At 43.1% G+C, this 18,431-nt stretch overlaps 2 protein-coding genes across 2 annotated transcripts in view; both read right to left on the bottom strand.

Moving 5' to 3' along the window:
- The window catches only part of LOC120950789 (uncharacterized), a 50,690-nt gene that overhangs the window by 8,990 nt on the left and 23,269 nt on the right, over window positions 1-18,431 (bottom strand). Inside the window, exons 4-6 of the mRNA XM_040369087.2 lie at window positions 15,954-16,027; window positions 12,828-13,030; window positions 978-1,005 (exon numbers count right to left, since the gene is read on the bottom strand). Coding sequence (XP_040225021.1) covers window positions 978-1,005; window positions 12,828-13,030; window positions 15,954-16,027 — 305 coding nt within the window. The remainder of the gene's footprint in view (window positions 1-977; window positions 1,006-12,827; window positions 13,031-15,953; window positions 16,028-18,431) is intronic.
- LOC120950788 (uncharacterized) lies at window positions 1,765-3,725 on the bottom strand. The gene has a single exon (XM_040369086.2). It carries the CDS (start codon window positions 3,184-3,186, stop codon window positions 1,915-1,917), a length of 1,272 nt encoding a protein of 423 aa, XP_040225020.2. The 5' UTR covers window positions 3,187-3,725; the 3' UTR covers window positions 1,765-1,914.

Below are 18,431 nucleotides of genomic sequence, written 5' to 3'. Positions count from 1 at the left end.
AACTTTATGATGATACCATAGATAACTAAATGAGTAGTTTTGGTGGTATAACTTCATGTAAAATATCAAGTAGAATGGTATTCATATGTATTACATAAAAAAATGAGAGTGGATTAATAAAAAAACACATTGAAACTAAACACGCTGAAATAACAATACTAGTGATTATTTCGTCTGATACCAAAAACCATATAATCTTTTAGTGAAGGAAACAAAAGATATTTAAACAACGCTCTTAACCTTAAGATTCTTTGTAACATTGCCTTTAGACATAGCTAATCTCGTAGCTAGATAAAATAAAATAAATGTTGTGGTATTCAATTCGCTGCTGTGCAGCACGGTTCCGTGTACCTAATAAAGGAAATCCTAGTGGTCTGCTTTGCACAGAAATTTTGGACCGAGATTAGCAATGATTCCAAAAAGGCCAGAACGAACTACCGTACAACAACGCTATGCGGTAGAACTATTAGTGGTGAGTTCAACCAAAATTGAATGTGATGCTGGAGAGGCAGATCGATGAAACGTCCAATGTACGAATGTTGGAATTGAATGAAACGAAATAGATTTATTCGATATGAAGCGTGATGGCCTTCTTGATCTCTCTTTTTCCGTTTTATGCGGTCATTTGGCATGTACCTTTAACAGGATTAGTACACTTTTGGAAGGTATCTTATCCAATCGTTCACGGTGAAGGTTAACTAAGAGTTCAGAGATTATGTGAACTAACATACGATTCATACGAGGAAATACAACACGGTGGATAGTATGACAATAAGGTTTTTGTAGCAAATTCCCAGCTTAGGACGAGAGCTTTCCAACGAGGAAAAAAGAGCAACTTGAGTTGACACTTTATCCTTTATGGTGAAATAATTATTATAACTAGAAAGCAGTTGGTGAACCGTTTGCTAAGATTATCTGATATGAAAATCTGGAATAAAATTAAAACAAAATGATATTTGAAAAGCTTTCAAACTTACCGTCTTTGTGATGGCAGCAATCCAGTCGCTGTGAAAACAAGATAGGAAAGATGCGATGAGTGAAATAAGATGCCGATTCCGAGTACGGATAATGTTGCGGCACAGACATTGTTAATGGGACTACGAGGGAGTAAAACTGAGGAGCAAAATGGGCAAAGGGAAAGTCAACAAAGCTGGTTTGATTTTTCACCAGATTCATTGCTTGACCGTTCCCGCTGGCGGTACGGCGGTTAAGCGAAGAGGAAACTTTGGGACCAAGAATTGATTACCCGAGACAAAATGGATTTCTTGTCGTCTTGGATTTCTTGTCGAAAAAGTTAAGATGACTAGTTTGAAGAACAACGACAGTAGCTTTGCGAAATGTTGGGGGAGAGATGGACTTAGGAGAGGACGGACACTTTCCAATCCAATGCGGGCGATGGATTTTGATGAATATTTGTGCAATATTCAACCGTTCGGATTTTCATCAAAATCCAAAATGCGTGGAAAAATCTATTTAAAGTCTATTCAACAACGTCTTTTGGTCCGAGTATAGTTACAGTATGGCAAAAATATAAGTTTTCCTTTATTTCGTAACTCTTATCGCTCAACCTCGCTACTAGGTATTCTTGGTGAATACATCTCACGTTTATTTGGGGACTGTTGCATGAATGAAAACTAACCCATACAACTTTCACTGCACTACAAGCTGCCAAGGATAAAATTTCAATTTATATTCAACGCGACGTGTTTCTAGCACGTGCCTCACCATGGACGCACGTGCTACGACCCCGATCAGCTTCCGGTGGTGTGTGTGTGATTGTGTGTTTATTTTTGGACACCGTCACTTAAAAACACTTTTACTAAAAATACAAAACAATAATGGGCTCATTATGCGGATGCATGAACACTTCCCAGCTAGCAGGTAGTGCGATGTGTTCGATCCTGGGAACCTGTCTCACTGGTCTCTCGGTTCGTTTTCGAAGAAGCTTAGCAGAAGGGTAAACACTGAATAACTGAACTGTAGCACGGCCCAGCAAGTAGTGAGGGACATGTCGTAGACGCTACCACAACTGATGCGCAGCTCGTGCTCGGCCCGGGTCATCACGATGAGTATGCTGGACCGGATGCGTCGGCAGCGCGGATAGAGGGGCCCCGATACGGGGCGCAAGTAGTCCGTCCACTGGGAGCTGTACAAGCGAAACTTGATTGCATGCACCTGTAAAATGTGGAAAGTTGTATTCCGGGATAGCGAAAGCTCCCGCATCGCACAACGTACCTGAATCTTGAGCAAATCACACAACCCACCGAAATTGAGCATATTCAGGCATGCGGTCAACGCAGCAAGAATACTGTACAGATGCTGATCTCCTTCGCTGGAGATGACCATCTGGCAGCCGGCAAACGTAATGAGCGAGAAATCGGCAACGAGATTCAGCAGCAGATAAAGCTTCAAATTGTTGCGCAGTGTGCTGATCTGTCCCAGCAGTCGCTGATGCTCGATAACGCAAGTGTCGATCCTTCGTTTTAGCCCATCCCAGTAACGCTTCCGTGCGGTAGCGGCAAACGTATTGCACTGGGCAAACACCTGCTCAAACTCTTGTCCCAACCAGTAGAACTCAAGCGATAGGGCACTTAGCAACGTAGACACGATCATTATTGTGTGAATGAACATCAATGACATAAGCGTCATCGCCAGTGGGTACAGCAGCACATTTACACTGTCCAGCAGCGACAGCTCGAACACCGCCAACGGGCTGCAGTTCCTTAGGAGGTTGATCCAAAAAAATACTTGCGCTATGTTCTGTAGATAGAACAGCCACAGATACCGGTTGACACGGTCCATCAGAGCTTTGCGAGCTGCGCTCTGTCTGTGAATAGTACACTGACGATGCTGTAGAAACTTGACTGTTCCGGTCAGATCGCGACGGAAGGCGGCCAGCGACAACCAAATCACGATACACATGGCCCCAGTCATTGTGACGAAGCTCATAGTGAAGCTTCTCTCCGTAAAGACGCCTTTTACTGAGGCCAGCACCATGGCAGCTATGGCGGTGATTTCGTACCCAACGGCAAACACAATCAGCGTCATCTTCAGCCAGGTTGCGTTTAGTTTCACATCCCACGCAAAAAATCCGATAAACCGATCCATAGCGTTGACGATCACAAACTGGCCACCCTCGGCGATGCGTTGAATGTGATCCTTTGCTAGATGCACCAAAGCGGACATGGTGTGGTGGTTCTTGTTATTTGACACAGATCAACAGATACTTCCAATGGTCCAAAGGCCAGCGCTACTTGCGAGCGAATGAACGTGCTTGTTCAATGTTTTGATAGGGATGTTATTGTGACAGCGAAATTATATTGCCTGCGCGCGGTGCAAAGTTCCAAGCAAGTGTGAGAAAAGTCACATTTAGCTACGAGCAACTTTTTACTTTCGTTCCAAGTTTGAATTGGATAATTGTGACCAAGCGCATCCAAACTCAACCTGGTGGCAGATTGATCAGATAGAGGAAATTAAAACTTTTCCGTTTCTCCATTGACCTTATAGGCGGAGTGAGTGACAGTTGTAGGTTGGGAACGACAAACTCGACCGACTTCGAACGGCTGGAAGTTAATTGCTTCTCCACCCTGTGCGCTCCATTGCTTTTATGTGCGTCACGTCAGCATTGTAAGGACGTTGACAATGTGAGGAACCCAACAGCAGGAGGTATGTTATTAAATTTTGTCGTATCTATTACGTATCGATAGCCTTAAATCGTTGCCCTGTTGAATCATTGCTGTTTGGCAAGGTGTACTGTGCAAAAAGGATTAATACATTTCTTCCGAGAAAAGAAACCCTTATTTTACTTAGTGTCAAAGTTAGTGCGGTAGCAAGCTGTGTTTTAAATGTGATTGATTGAAGATTCCACGAAGGATATAGCCGTAGCATCCTATCCATTTTAAATGTGACTTTGACCAGTTATAATCCAGCCCAGCTTTATATTATTGACATAATCTAGCAATATGATTACATTTTACTTTTTTGTTAAGGTAAGTTAAGTTAATTCTGTGATTGTGTTTTAATCAACAAATTACCTTTTAATTATACTTTCAGAGATTTTTTTTCTTTAGAAGTTCATGTGTAATATATTCGTGTAAATTGCCAACAATCTCTAATTCATTTGCACATATGTTATTGATACACACACGAATACACACATCATGCGATAACAATCATACATGCAAAATGCACGTAGGGAATTTTGATTGAGTTTGTTATCACGGATGCATGGTAAGTTTAATCGTTTTGTTTCGCAATTCATCCGTGGAGAAGAGAATGGTTTTTATCATCTATTTTCAAGATGAACATTTAGCTCATCATGAAGCAGAGCCATGGCAATTCACTATTCCCTGACTATCTAGCAGCAAGGTCATCGTGCAAATAGCAATCGAAGTTTGCCCGGCACCATCATCGTTTGTATTTACAGCGTACAAAGTATTGTCTATGCGCTCCAATTTTCGCATATTTGTTTCCATCGTCACCATTGACGACACCGAACCCAGGGTGTCATCTCCAACGGCGGGGCTATTTGTTTGGCTTGTTTGCCGTCGCCGTGCTGAAATGACAACGCTGCCGGACGAACATGTTATCGCTAATTTATGTCAACAAATTCGTCCGGACCCTGCTGCGTCATGAGCCATATCCCCTACGGAACCTCGTCGGCGCAAAACTCAAACATCGATCGCACACTGACTGGGCGAAGCTTCCTGATTGCGCCTCGTGGGGTGTAATCTCCGTTGTATTGTTAAAAGATTTTTCTGTTCGTAGCCTCGCTAGAAATGCTTCATCGTGAACTGAGGAGGTTTCAATGCAGGCCACTGTTTGTTAAAAGACATTTCATACACGCAGGTATATCGTATGAAAATTAATCTACGCTCAAACACTTGGAGTTTCGGTGTTAGGAGAGAGAGATTTAACATTGGCGTACATTTTTCCAACAGCTACCTTCCGACCAGGTGGTTGTTTCAGTCATGCTACAGGCACATAGCAGTCGACGGGTTGAATTAGAGTCAGTTTGCACAGGATGCGATGAATATTTAGTTTCGTATCCGACGTTTCCGTTTCGCAAGTTTTGTTTGCGTAGGACGCGTTGTGATTAGGAAAATAGCTATTTATATTGAGCGAGAGAGAAAGAAAACGGCAAAAGATGAGGTAGACTATGTGCTTAGCAAACGGTTGCTGATGCTGGTTTGAGCTGAACGATACGATTTCGTTCGGCAACAACACCGTCAGCAGTTCAACAAGTCAGAGATACTTTTAAACGAAGAAATGGATTTAGGAATTGCGTGTGCGGCGTTGACTAAACGTTTGTAAATTGTAGGAGAAAACCTTTTTGTTTAAAGAGTCGAAGCTGATTGAATGAAACATTTTTCTTTTTTAACTTTTATGCAGGTCGAGAGACAGTGGATTTGATGAATGGTTGTATATGAGTTCTAAACAGTATGGTAGAAGAAAAGTCCACACACCAGCTTAAAACTCAAAAACTTTTATTTCACTTAATTAAAACTCATTCATTTATTAAATTAATAAGAAATTAAAGAAGAGTTTAAATCAAAGTTAAAGTGTTTGAGCTATTTAAGTGTTTGAGCTACAGATAACGGATGTCAACGACGTCTCCGTCTCTCAGCGGGACAAACAAGCAAGCAAGCAACAGACAGAAGCAAGCAAATCCGGTGCATCGATAGAGGATGTAAGCAGGCCATCAATATAACAGGCTTGACTAACATGGCGGCGATGACTTAAAGTTTGTAAGTCAAACAGTTTACGTAAACAAGTTTACGTTTCATAGGTTTCATCACATGTGTGTTCACATCACATTCGTCGAAAAGCTACTCTAGTGAAATGTATTTAGACATTTTCAATTCTAGTATATACACCAATGCTAGAAAGAATCAATACAATACTAGCATATTCCAAAATTGGACGTTGGAGCGAGGAGGATCCCTAAAATCGGACAGTGTCCGGAGAATGAACTTCAGGGTTCGATAGGCTTTCGCTAATAGTGCATCCAAATGCTGTTTGAAATTTATGCGGCTATCAAATGTTTCCCCAATGTCACGAATAGACATAACACGAGACACAGAAACATTTAAGAGCTTGTAAATAAAACAACGAGCATGAGAGAAAGAAATAATTGAGCATTTATCAGGACAAATGCTTAGAAAATTGGTAGAACACCATCTGGCAAATAAGTCCAGGTAAAATTAAGTTAGGTAAAGTAAAGACAAATAAAAACAGGCGTTCACAGTCAGCAAAGGAAGAGACAAATAAAAATGTTTTAATATCATCCGCATAGTACTTACTTACTTACTTATCCGGCGCTACAACCGCTTTGCGGTCTTGGTCTACCTCAGGAGTGTCCGAAACCGCTCACGGTCTCGCGCCTTCGTCTGCCAGTCCGTTATCCCGGCCTTAATGGCGGACGCCTCCACGCCATCTTGCCACCTCAATTTGGGCCTACCACGCCTCCTCTGTCCTTGTGGACGGCCTAAAAAGACTTTACGGGCTGGGTCGTCCGTTTCCATGCGTATAACATGGCCAGCCCACCGGAGCCTGGCGAGCTTTATACGCTGTACGACAGTGAGGTCGCCGTACATCTCGTATAGCTCGTCATTATAGCGGCTCCTCCATTGTCCTTCCACACATACGGGGCCAAGTATCCTTCTGAGCATCTTCCTCTCGAACGCGGCTAAGAGGGTTTCGTCAGATTTGGACAGTGTCCATGTCTCAGAGGCGTATGTGAGCACTGGTACTATATAGGTACTATATAGTCCCAGCTTCGTCCGTCGCGACAGGTTCTTTGAGGTGAACTGCTTTTTCAGGCTGTAGAATGACCGGTTGGCAGCCAGCATCCTTGCGCGCAACTCAGCTTCCATGCTATTGTCGTTGCTGACCTTTGATCCCAGATAGGTGAATTGTGGGACGACTTCAAAAGTGCGTTCACCTATCTGCACGTCACGCCTACGTAGATTCTGATTATTTGTTGGCGGGCCCGCTGATGTTGCCACCATCAGTTTGGTCTTTGCCTCGTTTATCTGTAATCCGAGGTTCTCTGCCGCCTGCTCGATCCCTTGGTAGGCTTCTGATACATAGGAGAGCCGCAGACCAATGATGTCTATATCATCAGCGTATGCCAGGATCTGGGTTGACTTATAGAAGATGGTTCCCGTAGTCTCCACCCTCGAGTCACGGATGGCTCTCTCTAGCGCCAAGTTGAATAGGAGACAGGCAAGCCCGTCCCCCTGGCGCAGACCCTTGGTGGTAGCAAAAGGTCCTGAGAGTTTTCCATCCACCCTAACCTGGCATGTGACGTTGGTCATAGTCATTCTAACTAGCCTTATCAGTTTGGCCGGGATTCCAAAAGAGCTCATAGCGTCGTACAGTTTTACCCTGGCTATGCTATCGTATGCGGCTTTGAAGTCTATGAAGAGATGGTATGTGTCGTTTTTGTATTCAGCCATCTTCTCCAAGATCTGCCGCATGGTGAAGATCTGATCAGTGGTTGATTTTCCGTTTCGGGAGCCTCTTTGATAGTTTCCTACTATCTCTTCGACGTGCGGGACAAGGCGATCCTGAAGGATCAGGGAGAATATTTTATAGGCGGTATTCAACACCGTAATACCCCTGTAGTTGTTGCAGTCCAACCTATCTCCCTTCTTGTATATGGGGTAGATGATGCCGAGATTCCAATCACAAGGCATCGATTCGCTATCCCACACCTCAGTAACAATTTGATGAATCTCGTTTTCTAGTCGTGCACCTCCATTCTTGACCAGTTCGGCTGCAATTCCGTCGGTTCCGGGTGCCTTGTTATTTTTCAGCCGACGGATAGCCTTTCGTGTTTCTTCTATGCTAGGTGGCAGTAGCATGACATTATCTGCTAGTGGCACTTCTAGCTGTTCGCTAAACTGGTCATTGAGTAATTCATCAAAGTACTGAGCCCACCGCGAGAGGTCCTCTGGCTGCTTACTGACCAGATCTCCATCCTTGTTGCGACAGCAGGTTACCTTAGGTACAACGTTGTTTCGGTGACCTGCTATCGCTTGGTAAAACTTTCGTGTCGGTCCGTACGCCTCTCTGGTTTGCTCGAGTTCCCGCATGTTTTGCTCTTCCAAAGCATGCTTCTTGGAGCGGTGAACTCGTTTCTCTTCGCGTCTAAGCCGTGAATATTCCTCTGCGCATGCCCGCGTTCTATGCCGTTGCTGCATTGCTCGGTATGCAGTATTCTTACGTTCGGTCACTTGTCTGCATTCATCGTCGAACCAGCCAGATTTGGTGTTGCCACGACGTGGTGGGAGTATATTTCTTGCACAGTTTATTATTTTTGTTTTTAGAGCGTTCCACCTCTCGCTCGTAGTTTCGTATCTGTCTTCTGGTAGTAGAGACTCTTCTAAAGCGGTTTTGAATTCCTGTTGGACAGCAATGTCCCTTAGAGAGTCCGTGTTGAGCCGAGCCTGCGTGTTTTCTCCGCCCCCATTGGCGCGGGGGCGGGCGATTCTACAACGTATCACTAAGCCAACCAAGTAGTGATCGGAATCGATATTGGCTCCTCGATATGTTCTGACATTTAACAGACTCGACTGTCGTCGGCGGCTTATTAACACGTGGTCGATCTGGTTGAAGGATTCTCCACCCGGGTGCGCCCACGTAATCTTGTGGATTTTTTTGCGCGCAAATTTGGTACTTCCTACAACCAGATTGTTCGCTGCGGCGAACTGGACCAATCTACTACCATTATCATTACTGTGCTCATGCAGACTGTGACAGCCATTGTATTGGCGGTACATTGGCTCCCTACCGACTTTTGCGTTGAAGTCCCCCAGGATGATTATGAGGTCATGCCTGGGGCACGCATCTACAATTCTAGCGAGGCGGCCGTAAAAAAGGTCCTTCTCCTCTTCCTCTTTATCTTCGGTAGGGGCGTGAACGTTTATGAGGCTTATATTAAAGAATTTGCCTCGCATGCGCAGGGTGCATAGCCTATCGTTTATAGCCTTGAAATCCATGATTGCGGGTTTCAACCGGGGACCTACGGCGAAACCCCTTTCCGAGCACGCGGTGGCGGTCGTGGCAGCTGTAATATATGTCGTAGCAATGCTTACCACGCCTGTTGTGCACACCGTTCCCTAGCCACCGAATCTCTTGTAAAGCTACGAGGTCCATGCTCAGTGTGGCTAGGGCATCATCAAGTTTTTTCAAGGCTCCGGCTTCGCTTAGAGTGCGTACGTTCCATGAGCCCATTTTCAGAGTAGTCCGGGGGCATTGCGTATGGTCGGTATCGGGATGTCCGTTTCGAAAATTTCTGTGGCTTTCCGTAGTCGTTGATTCATGGGACTGGGTGACTGGCCCCGCGCCCACGTGACCGTTTCCGCATAGTAAAGCATGGAAAAGATGGCCATCCGGAGGTAATACATCACACATATCATTAATGAATGAAGCAAACATATAAAGAACTTAAAACATCACCACCATAACTTTAGGTGGAACACCTAAAGTACATCAGAAAATCGTAGAAAAATATGAATTTAGTTTGACTTTGAGGTTTCGACCTTTTCAATAAGAACTAAGCCATGCAATTAAATATGCCCCAAACCCGAGTAATTTAGCTAACAGTGTGTTGTATACTATCAAAAGCAGCTCTAAAGTCTTTGTATGTTGTGTCCAGTTGTTAATTTGCTTCAAAATTATGAAATATTTTAGACACAAGGCACATGAGACTAGTTGAGGTTGATCTGTTGGGCATAAAACCATGGAACTTCATGCTTATAGCGAAACTACAATTATGAAACAAACAAGGATAAATAATTAACTCGAAGGCCTTAGCTATTGCACATGTTTGAGTAATGCCTCTGTAGTTAGAAATGGAATTTTTGCAACCCTTTTTTAACGCCGGGAAAAACCAATAAAATTTCCAAAGGGCTGGGAAAATTCCTGACGAAAAAGAAAGGTTAAAAATCTTTGCAAGGTATGGAACAAGTGTATCCATGCAATGCAATGGTACAAAGGCAGGAATACCATCAGGACTAGGGCAGTAAGATTTTTTTAGCTTTGATAAAGCTTGTTCAACTATTTCATTAAAAACAACTATGCTTGGAAAACTTAAAACGCTTTCGGGAGTAGGGGTGAGGGCATTTACCATGAGATTAGAGTTATCCTTAGGCTTTTCGAACATATTAGAAAAATGTGTGGCAAAAAGTTCGCAGATGTCAGCATTATTGTTGGTAGTCTGAGAATCTAGGTACACTTCGTTCGGTAACGTATTACATTTCCTGCGAGACTTAACAATCCGCCAAAACGCAGACGGATCTGAACGAAATCGCAATTGCAAGTACATACATATACGGCTCGTAATGAGCCCTATTCTATAACCGATGGGCCGATGCTACATATTTGAATAAACGTTGATTATGGATGGTTGGATTACGACGATAAACAAAAAGATACCTTTTTCTATCCTGTTTCAGACGGCGAAGGGTATGAGGGTATCAGACTGAGAGGGTTTAGGAGTACAGCGGAAAACAGAAGTACAAGAAATAAGAGCAGAAGTTATTATAGAATAAAACAATAAACAGCAAACAGCGGCAGTGGGGTTGGTAAACACCAGATCCAGATAATGATTCATCCGATTATGCACACCATTACGTTGGTAAAGATCATGTAAATACAGGGTGTTCGAGATAAATTTGACACCTGGCCTTTGGGTTTATATCTCAGGGTTGAGTTGACGTATCGAAATGATTGATATGCCATTCGATTGCTAAAAGTTGTGCGAACAAGTGAAAAAAATGTCTAGCTCCGTAAATATGTGGAACCCGTCCGAATTCTACAAGCGCGTAACGTGTGTTATGATGGTTCGTGCCGGCCATACGAATGCCGAAATTCGGAAAGCGGCGATGTGTTCGCTGAATACCGTAAAAACAATACGCGTACAGCTCGAGGAGTGTGGTGAAGACGTGGATAGTGTTATTGGATTCTGCACCATGCCATCCCCAGAGACATGGTTTTCCGGGCTTGCGCGCGGTTCCGGAAGCGGGTGCTGGCGGCCATCGACGCGGAGGGGGGGTACTTCGAATAAAAAATGCGGCAAACATGGTAAGCTAAACTGTCAAATTTATCTCGAACACCCTGTATAAAACATCCAGGAAGCAGGATCCAGCATGATAGAACAGATGTCGAAGCGTTTAAGCAGTTAGTGTTAATCAATGACCATGTCAAGGCCGGTTGGATGAAATCTCCAAGCAGAAGAAGTAGATCATTTGGTTCCATTCGTGCATACATATGCATAAAATCAGATAACGTTTCAAGGTGTTCACCATCAGTGCTTAAATATGGCGGAATATATACCACCCCAACATATAGATGAAATCGCGAAATTGATACACGCATCCAAAGTGCTTCGAGAGCGGATTGATTGGTGTTAAGTGCAATGGAGGGGAAACGGTTGCAGCAAGCAAGTAAAACATCCCCGGTCGGTCGTTGGTAAGGATATTTCGATCGCAGCGATAGACACTATAAGCTTCACAGTCAATGAAGAGGCTTCAAGGTATTGACTCAATAAGCCACATTTCAGTTAGGGCTATCAATTTAAACGCCATTTCTTCAGTAGAGAGCCGTAGCTCATTTAATTTGATACGAAGACAATGAACATTTTGATAGTAAACCACAAAGTGCTCTACTGGCAGCGGGTTGATAGCATTTTGACCAGAGAGCTGATTTGGGGTGAGCCAGGCAGGGAGTGATGGTCTATCAAAGGCGAAAGCTGCGGTGGTGTGACTGGAAACTCTATTTGGATCGCTTCGAGGAGTTCCGTCATCTGAGACCCCGGAAGAGTTCCTCCAACAAGCAATACGAGAATGTTTTTTGTAGTTGCGGTTTGATAATAGAAAAGTAAAGCCATACTTTCATATTGGTGTTTGTGGTTGTGTTTGTGTTTGTATCATCACTATTCAGGACGGGGTGATGCGTGCTGGCGGATGAAGTTATATGACCAGCTGCAACAATATTTTTCCTACAGTTTAGATTAGTTTTGGCGAAATGTTACAATAGATCATCATCGGTCGGTTTCGTGCAGCTAATAGTTTCTGTGGTAGGTAGAGCAGCATTTGTAGTTTCTTCAATGTGATGTGCGTGTTGTTGATCGACTGGACAGTCATTTAAATTGGTAATGTACCGCGTGAATTCGGTCTTGCTTCATCAGTGTCGCTTAGAGGTAGTGTAGGCAGGGGCGGATTAAGCTCTAAGCAAACTAAGCGACCGCTAGGGGGTCCGAGGCCACAAGGGGCCCCAAAAAAGGACCCACCCCCCGCCCATAAGTAAATTTGCCTCATAATCCTTCTCTAGTTTAGAATTACTCATACAACTTCTTACTTCACACTTCAGAAATGCCTATATTCATGGGACTGCTTAGGGCCTACACTCATGTTAATCCGCCACTGAGGGTAGTGGTGATGGAACTCAGACACGATGCATTTCGATGCGATAATTTCACAGAGATCGAACTGAGATTGTCAATCAGGCAACATAATCAACATATTTTTAATTCAACATAAACAATGTATCACATCCAAGGAGATTCAAAATCTATAAAATCTTGAGTTATCCGGATCTACTTTGGAGTAACCTTACTGAATATCCCGTTTCATGTAACGGTCTGAAATGTGACACGTGTATTTGATCATACTCTTCCCTCTTCGCCTCTTTACCCGTTTGCTTTAGTTTAATTGAATAGGCGATTTTTTTTCTTCATTTTCATCAAACATAAAGCGGTGATTTTCCACGACACAAACCCATTCTTGAAGGGCGCAACCAAACCACCGTTCCACGCTTACCTAACTTCCTCTTCTGATTTTGCAATCATCCAGTACACTTTGGAACGCTTCCGACGCGACCCGAGCGCTATCAACTGCGACACACTGACGCCATCCGGGAGAGGTGGCCGCCGAGGTATCTGACCGGTCCAGTGTGCGATTGCAAGCATTTCCGGTGCCTCTTTGACTAGAATTTTGCCGGCAGGTGACGAGCGGCCCGGTTCCTGGGGGAGGGAAAAGGAAAGAGATGTACATGTGAAAAGTGGAAAATGAAATCATGATTAATTGGGTTTTCACTGGCAATGGAAGGACGTGGTTCGGGTGGTTCATTTGCAAAATCGTTTCGAGCGCGAGGATAGTGAACGGTCGATAATGGGGAATGGTTCGAAAGGATTTCCGGCTTTATATTTCTATGAATCGAATCAATTCCCGATGCAGTTGAAGAGCCATCAGACAGTCAGGATGAAAACGATGAGGAGGGAAAGCAGAAGCTCTATTGATTTTAAAGTGCTTTTTAGTACATAGAAAAATGTAAAAACGTGTGTTGACTTATGCCAGGCACACATTAATACCACTTGGTCAAGAAATGTATGCGCTCAGGTCGCATTGTGATTTTTTTGTTTATTTTTATAAAGACTTTGAGCCAATTATTAATTATGATGTATGGCGTTGCTTCCGCTATTGAAGCATGTTTGAGAAGCTGGAGTGTATGGACTGAGACAAGTTGATTCCATTCCCTATATGACTTGTATCGAGTTCTATTTTGATTATACCGCAGTAAGTTCAATGGACAATCTTGATTTTCAAAAAGGACAATGCCACGCTCGCCCTTTTTCTCATGCTGCAAGTCAACCGTTGAAACCAATATTTTGCTGAGAAAATTATGTATTATTTTTCGATCATCCTAGTTGTAAAAGAAATCAGCGTTTTTTCAGTCAGTTAAGACTATGATATTATCTTGGAGATATTACATAACCATAACTCATCCGTGTGGCTGGGCTAGGGCAAATAGGCTTGAACGGGCCAGTGCTAATTATTTATAATTACCGAATAAAATTTTTATAATCATTGTGTCGATGCATATTAGTCTTATTTGTTACTGTGTTAAAGTCCGTGCATGGTACTAAATTCAATGAGAGCATTTCAATTGAAAAAAAGTTTAAAGATATTTATACAGCGATTGATATGTCACGGTAAGAGCTGGTTCTAGCTGAAAAAGGGCTTGAGCAATTCTAATTGAATGTTTGTTAAAAAGAAATAAAAAATGGTGTTTTTATACCAAATTCTGTATAAAAACTGCCATGTTCGGAATTTAGATTTAAGAATTATTACAAAACTATACAACGACGCTCGATGTGGTGATGATCTCGTGTATCTTAATGTAAACAAAACTTAAGAGAAAGATATCCGGTAAAGTTTTGCCTTTCAACAGAAATGCTGTGCTTACTTCATTCTCAGATCGCAAGTCGAGTAATTTGTTAATCTAAGCCACTCTTTTTTTTGGCTTGATTTTTGTTGAGCAAATCTTGTGCAATCCCTTTCAGCACCTTTGGTGGAGGAATTGGTAAGGTAGTATACGCGTCGGTGGCTTGACGCACAGGCAAGGCTTCCCAGCTACGACAAACGAACCGAGTACACGTGCATGTTTAATGCATGTAATTTAATCTAAGAGCAAGTTTTTCACTTTTCCACAGCGGATGCATCGTACTATCTTTTCCTGATCCACACCCGCCAGAAAGCAGTTTTGGTTGAGTCAGACCCGAGGAAGACTTTCGCTGTCGGTGATTTGAGCGTTACATAGTTACTACCCACCAACGGACCACTATCGGCGCGGAAAGCGTCGTGTCGAGTTAGGTCTAGGCAGTACAAATTTCAACTTGCTTGTGTGTTGCCTGATGCAACGTAGAAAAAAGCGGAATCCCGGCCGTGGTACACTCTTATCCGGTGGTTGGTGAGGAATTGAAATTTATTTCCTATTCCTTGCTTGCATTACACAAGCTTTTAACGATGGAGAGGCTGGTGTGGTTAGCACGGGAGGTTGATGGCCAGCCGTGTTTCGGTACATCGGGAGCTATAAATATGCAGCGGCTTACAGTTTATTGTTTGACCGGTTTTGCTAGTAAAAGCATCAAGCAGTCAGGCTACATTTGCTTAGTAAGGACTCGAGTTAAAAAAAAACCCATGAAACATGTCCATTTTTTTGATACACTCGTTGGATGGTTCATAAAATATTCAGCCAACTGAAATGCACTCGCAACAGTTATGTAGTGTTATTTGAATGTGTTTTGTATGATCAGCACAAATAAAATGTATTCTTAGGTTTAACTCAACCACCAAGAAACAATGTTACAGAATTAGTGCTTACGATGAGCAGGAGCTGTTTTTATTGCTCGTGTCTAACATTGAACAAACTTGATCAAACAAGAGCTAACCATTTGAATCATACTCAAGCAATGCCTAGCTTTATGCTCACTATCACATCCTGACCAGGCTATGAAAACTTAAAGCTCTACTGTTAGAGTGCAAACAATGGAGACGAAATTAATAGCGGCAGCTGGAAATGAAATCGTCAACACGCTTGTTGTTGAAAAGATGTGAACCATCCAACCAACATCCTTACGATGCTGTGCTTTGGCACGTGCCCGTGTCCAGCTATCGGTACCTGCGAAAACAATCCTTGTAGAAGTTAGTTCCACGTGAAATAAGCTTAATAGAAGCCAGAAAAGCATGTATGAAGAGAAAACAGACAGCAAACAAAAAACCTCGAACGTGAGAAAATATGCGACGGCTTTCGCCAGCTTCACAGGAATAGTGGCTGGGAGTGAGTGGATTTGATTTATCCGTTTGAAATGGCTGCTTGTTGCGTGCGGGTGTTCACTCGGGAAAAGGAAACCATTATACGGTTGGTGAAATGGCATTACTTTTGGGCGCTGTAATGGTAGACTTGTTTGTCCTATGTCGAGTTTTTACTTTCCCTTTGGAGGAGTAAGAACTACAAAATGGTTATTGTAATACAATTCTGTTAGCTAGTGGCATTTTCTTTTATTATATTAACATCAGAAGATTTGGGTGATTCCATCCGAACGCGCGATATTCAGCATCTGATAGGCGGAGCACAAACATCGTCTAACTACGGGAAGAACTTACCGTAAACCAGGCCATGGTGGAGTCATCGTACAGCACAACCCATTCCTCCGACCAGCGGCTCCATAGGACTTGTTCTGTGAATGAATAGAATGAAGACAAAAAATATCTTTTAATCTTTTTACCCTTCTGTAACAAAGTGTACCCATTAAAGACGAGCCAAGAATGGAAAGAAAAAGGATATTTCATTGAAAGGAAACTTTTGTCACTGTTATGAACAAAAGATATACCGGATCAGAATGTTTTCATAGAAGGCGGACAACAATTTAACCCGATTCCGTCGGCTCAATGTATCAATGAAGCAAAACAAACCCCAAAAACAAAAGCCCAATGGCGAACCCAGTGGGGGATGAGTTTTCTACTGACTCATGTTTACGGTGCTGCTGAAATATTCAATTAAATAAGAATTCCCAACAACCTGAAAAGAAAGCAAAAGGGTATGACGCTCTGGACCCTACAGTTTATGCTGGTCAGAAGTGCCTGATGCTTTCCGATGATGGTACACGATGAGGAAGCGCATACATACATCATCTATATTGGAAACTCATAAAGCCTCGTTGTGGTTGTGTCACTGTTTTGGTGATCGGGAATGGGTGTTGTGCAATTGATTTCAACATCGCTTAGATACATGATGCAACACAAAGGATACATGATTTGTAAAAAAAAACACACACACACACCCCTACAGACCAGTGATAGGTTGCCTTCCTTGAACATTGAAGAGGTTTTCTTTTCCTTACAGCAAGATAACAAAAGAAAATGTGTTTCAGTAAGTGGCAAACAGGACGGAAAGAGAGCTGTGGGATCGGGAAGGTCGATTGTTTCAGTGCAGGACCCTTAGCAAATCGGAACGAAGTTTATCCTGGTTTCATGGTCACTTCTTTCTTTGAACGAGTTTGCATTTGCGTTGCTTCGTCGGAAGAATAAGAACATGGCAGCTTCTTTGCGACAGGTCGCGTGTATCGACACGATGGGATTAGCCGAAGTCGGTACACCACAAAAGCCCTAGGAGAGAAAGAGTGACTTCCGTTTGCCACAAATTTCTCATCAACACTTTGCCCATTAAGGTTGCGGAGAACTGAAATTTTTCGAAAATTACTTTAATTTGTTCGGTGCACAGAGGCGGATTATAATCATAACTCCTGACCTAGGGAACTTTCTTGCCGCCTGGCTGTCCATCTTCTCTATCAGTCTAACAATAACCGTGTTGTATGATTTTAATGTTTTGTAGAAATATTGAGAGCATATAAAACTGTCTCAACAGAATGGTAATCACATCCTGTTTACTTTCCTTCCATGTTTTCAACCTGTAAGTACTTTTGAGACAAATGTGAGGTCTTGAAAGCTGCAATCGGCGCTTGACTAGTTGCTACTGAGGAGGAAACCAATTCATCTTTCGTGAGGCCAATTTTCCTCCGCGCTTCCATGCCATAAGGTGAATGTCAATTTTTGAGGTCAAAACACTTTAACCTTTAATCGGAAGGAAAAATTCGTTTTTTACACGTACACAACCACACATGCTGCCGATGTCGTTCGATCGCGTCAATCTTTCGGTAGCCAACGGTGCGTTAGTGAGCATGTCGGTGTGCAGGGCACGGTTGGTTCTCTTTACCTGATGTTTAATTAAATTTATTATCACTTCGCTCTCATCAACTAGCGGCATACACCATCCACAGGAATGGGATGCGAACGCTCCGTAGCAAACGGAGAAGCTTTGCGCTTGCGACAGACGGGCTCTGAGCTTTGGCGAAACGACGAACCCCAGACGTGACTTCGGAGAAGATGGCTTCCGGCACCGCATGTCATTAGGATGCCATATCCTTTGGGAAATGAAAATTGACACCGGTTTTATGGTAAATCTTTGGAAACGAGTTTTTGTGCTATGCTCGGGGCTCGGCAAAAAGGTATGCCCGAAGGTGGAATAAAAAGAAGTTCAAGCTACAGAGGCTGGATGTAGGTGTCCAGTGTGTTGAGGTGACAAGCGCACTGTTCCGTCCTCGCTAGACCGTCAACTTGGATGCAAAGTAAAGGTAGCTTCCCTCATTAATCATAGCATTGGATCGATGATGCTAATGATGACGCTGGACAGCAGCAGTCAGCTGCACCAAGAAAAGGGTTTGTATGATTTGCTTTTGTTCCACTCACTGGGCAGATTGTAGGGCGGTCCACATGGAGGAGGGCCGTGTTTCGGACAGGGGACCGAGTTGATGCATTTAGTAAGTTGAGATTAGTGGCAGGGAAAAAGAAGAGCGAATTATCCATAAGGGTTGGACGTGACATGAAGAACCACACGAATCGGTGAAAGTACCATCAATCATGCTGCTGTGAGTGCAATTGGCCCTTCAATGAAAAATATGCCAGAGGATCGTTTCGCTTGGTTCAGATTGCGCGTCACTGTATTAATGATTCTGGACAGAAGGCAATTTATCCACAGATAACGAAAAAGTCATTGAAAAAATAAGGAGAGTTATAAAAGGAAAA

Source organism: Anopheles coluzzii, chromosome 2 (assembly GCF_943734685.1).
Source record: "Anopheles coluzzii chromosome 2, AcolN3, whole genome shotgun sequence".
In the NCBI taxonomy this organism is placed as follows: Eukaryota; Metazoa; Arthropoda; class Insecta; order Diptera; family Culicidae; genus Anopheles; species Anopheles coluzzii.
Note: the sequence above shows the minus strand (reverse complement) of the source record. Positions and strands in the feature narration are given on the sequence as shown.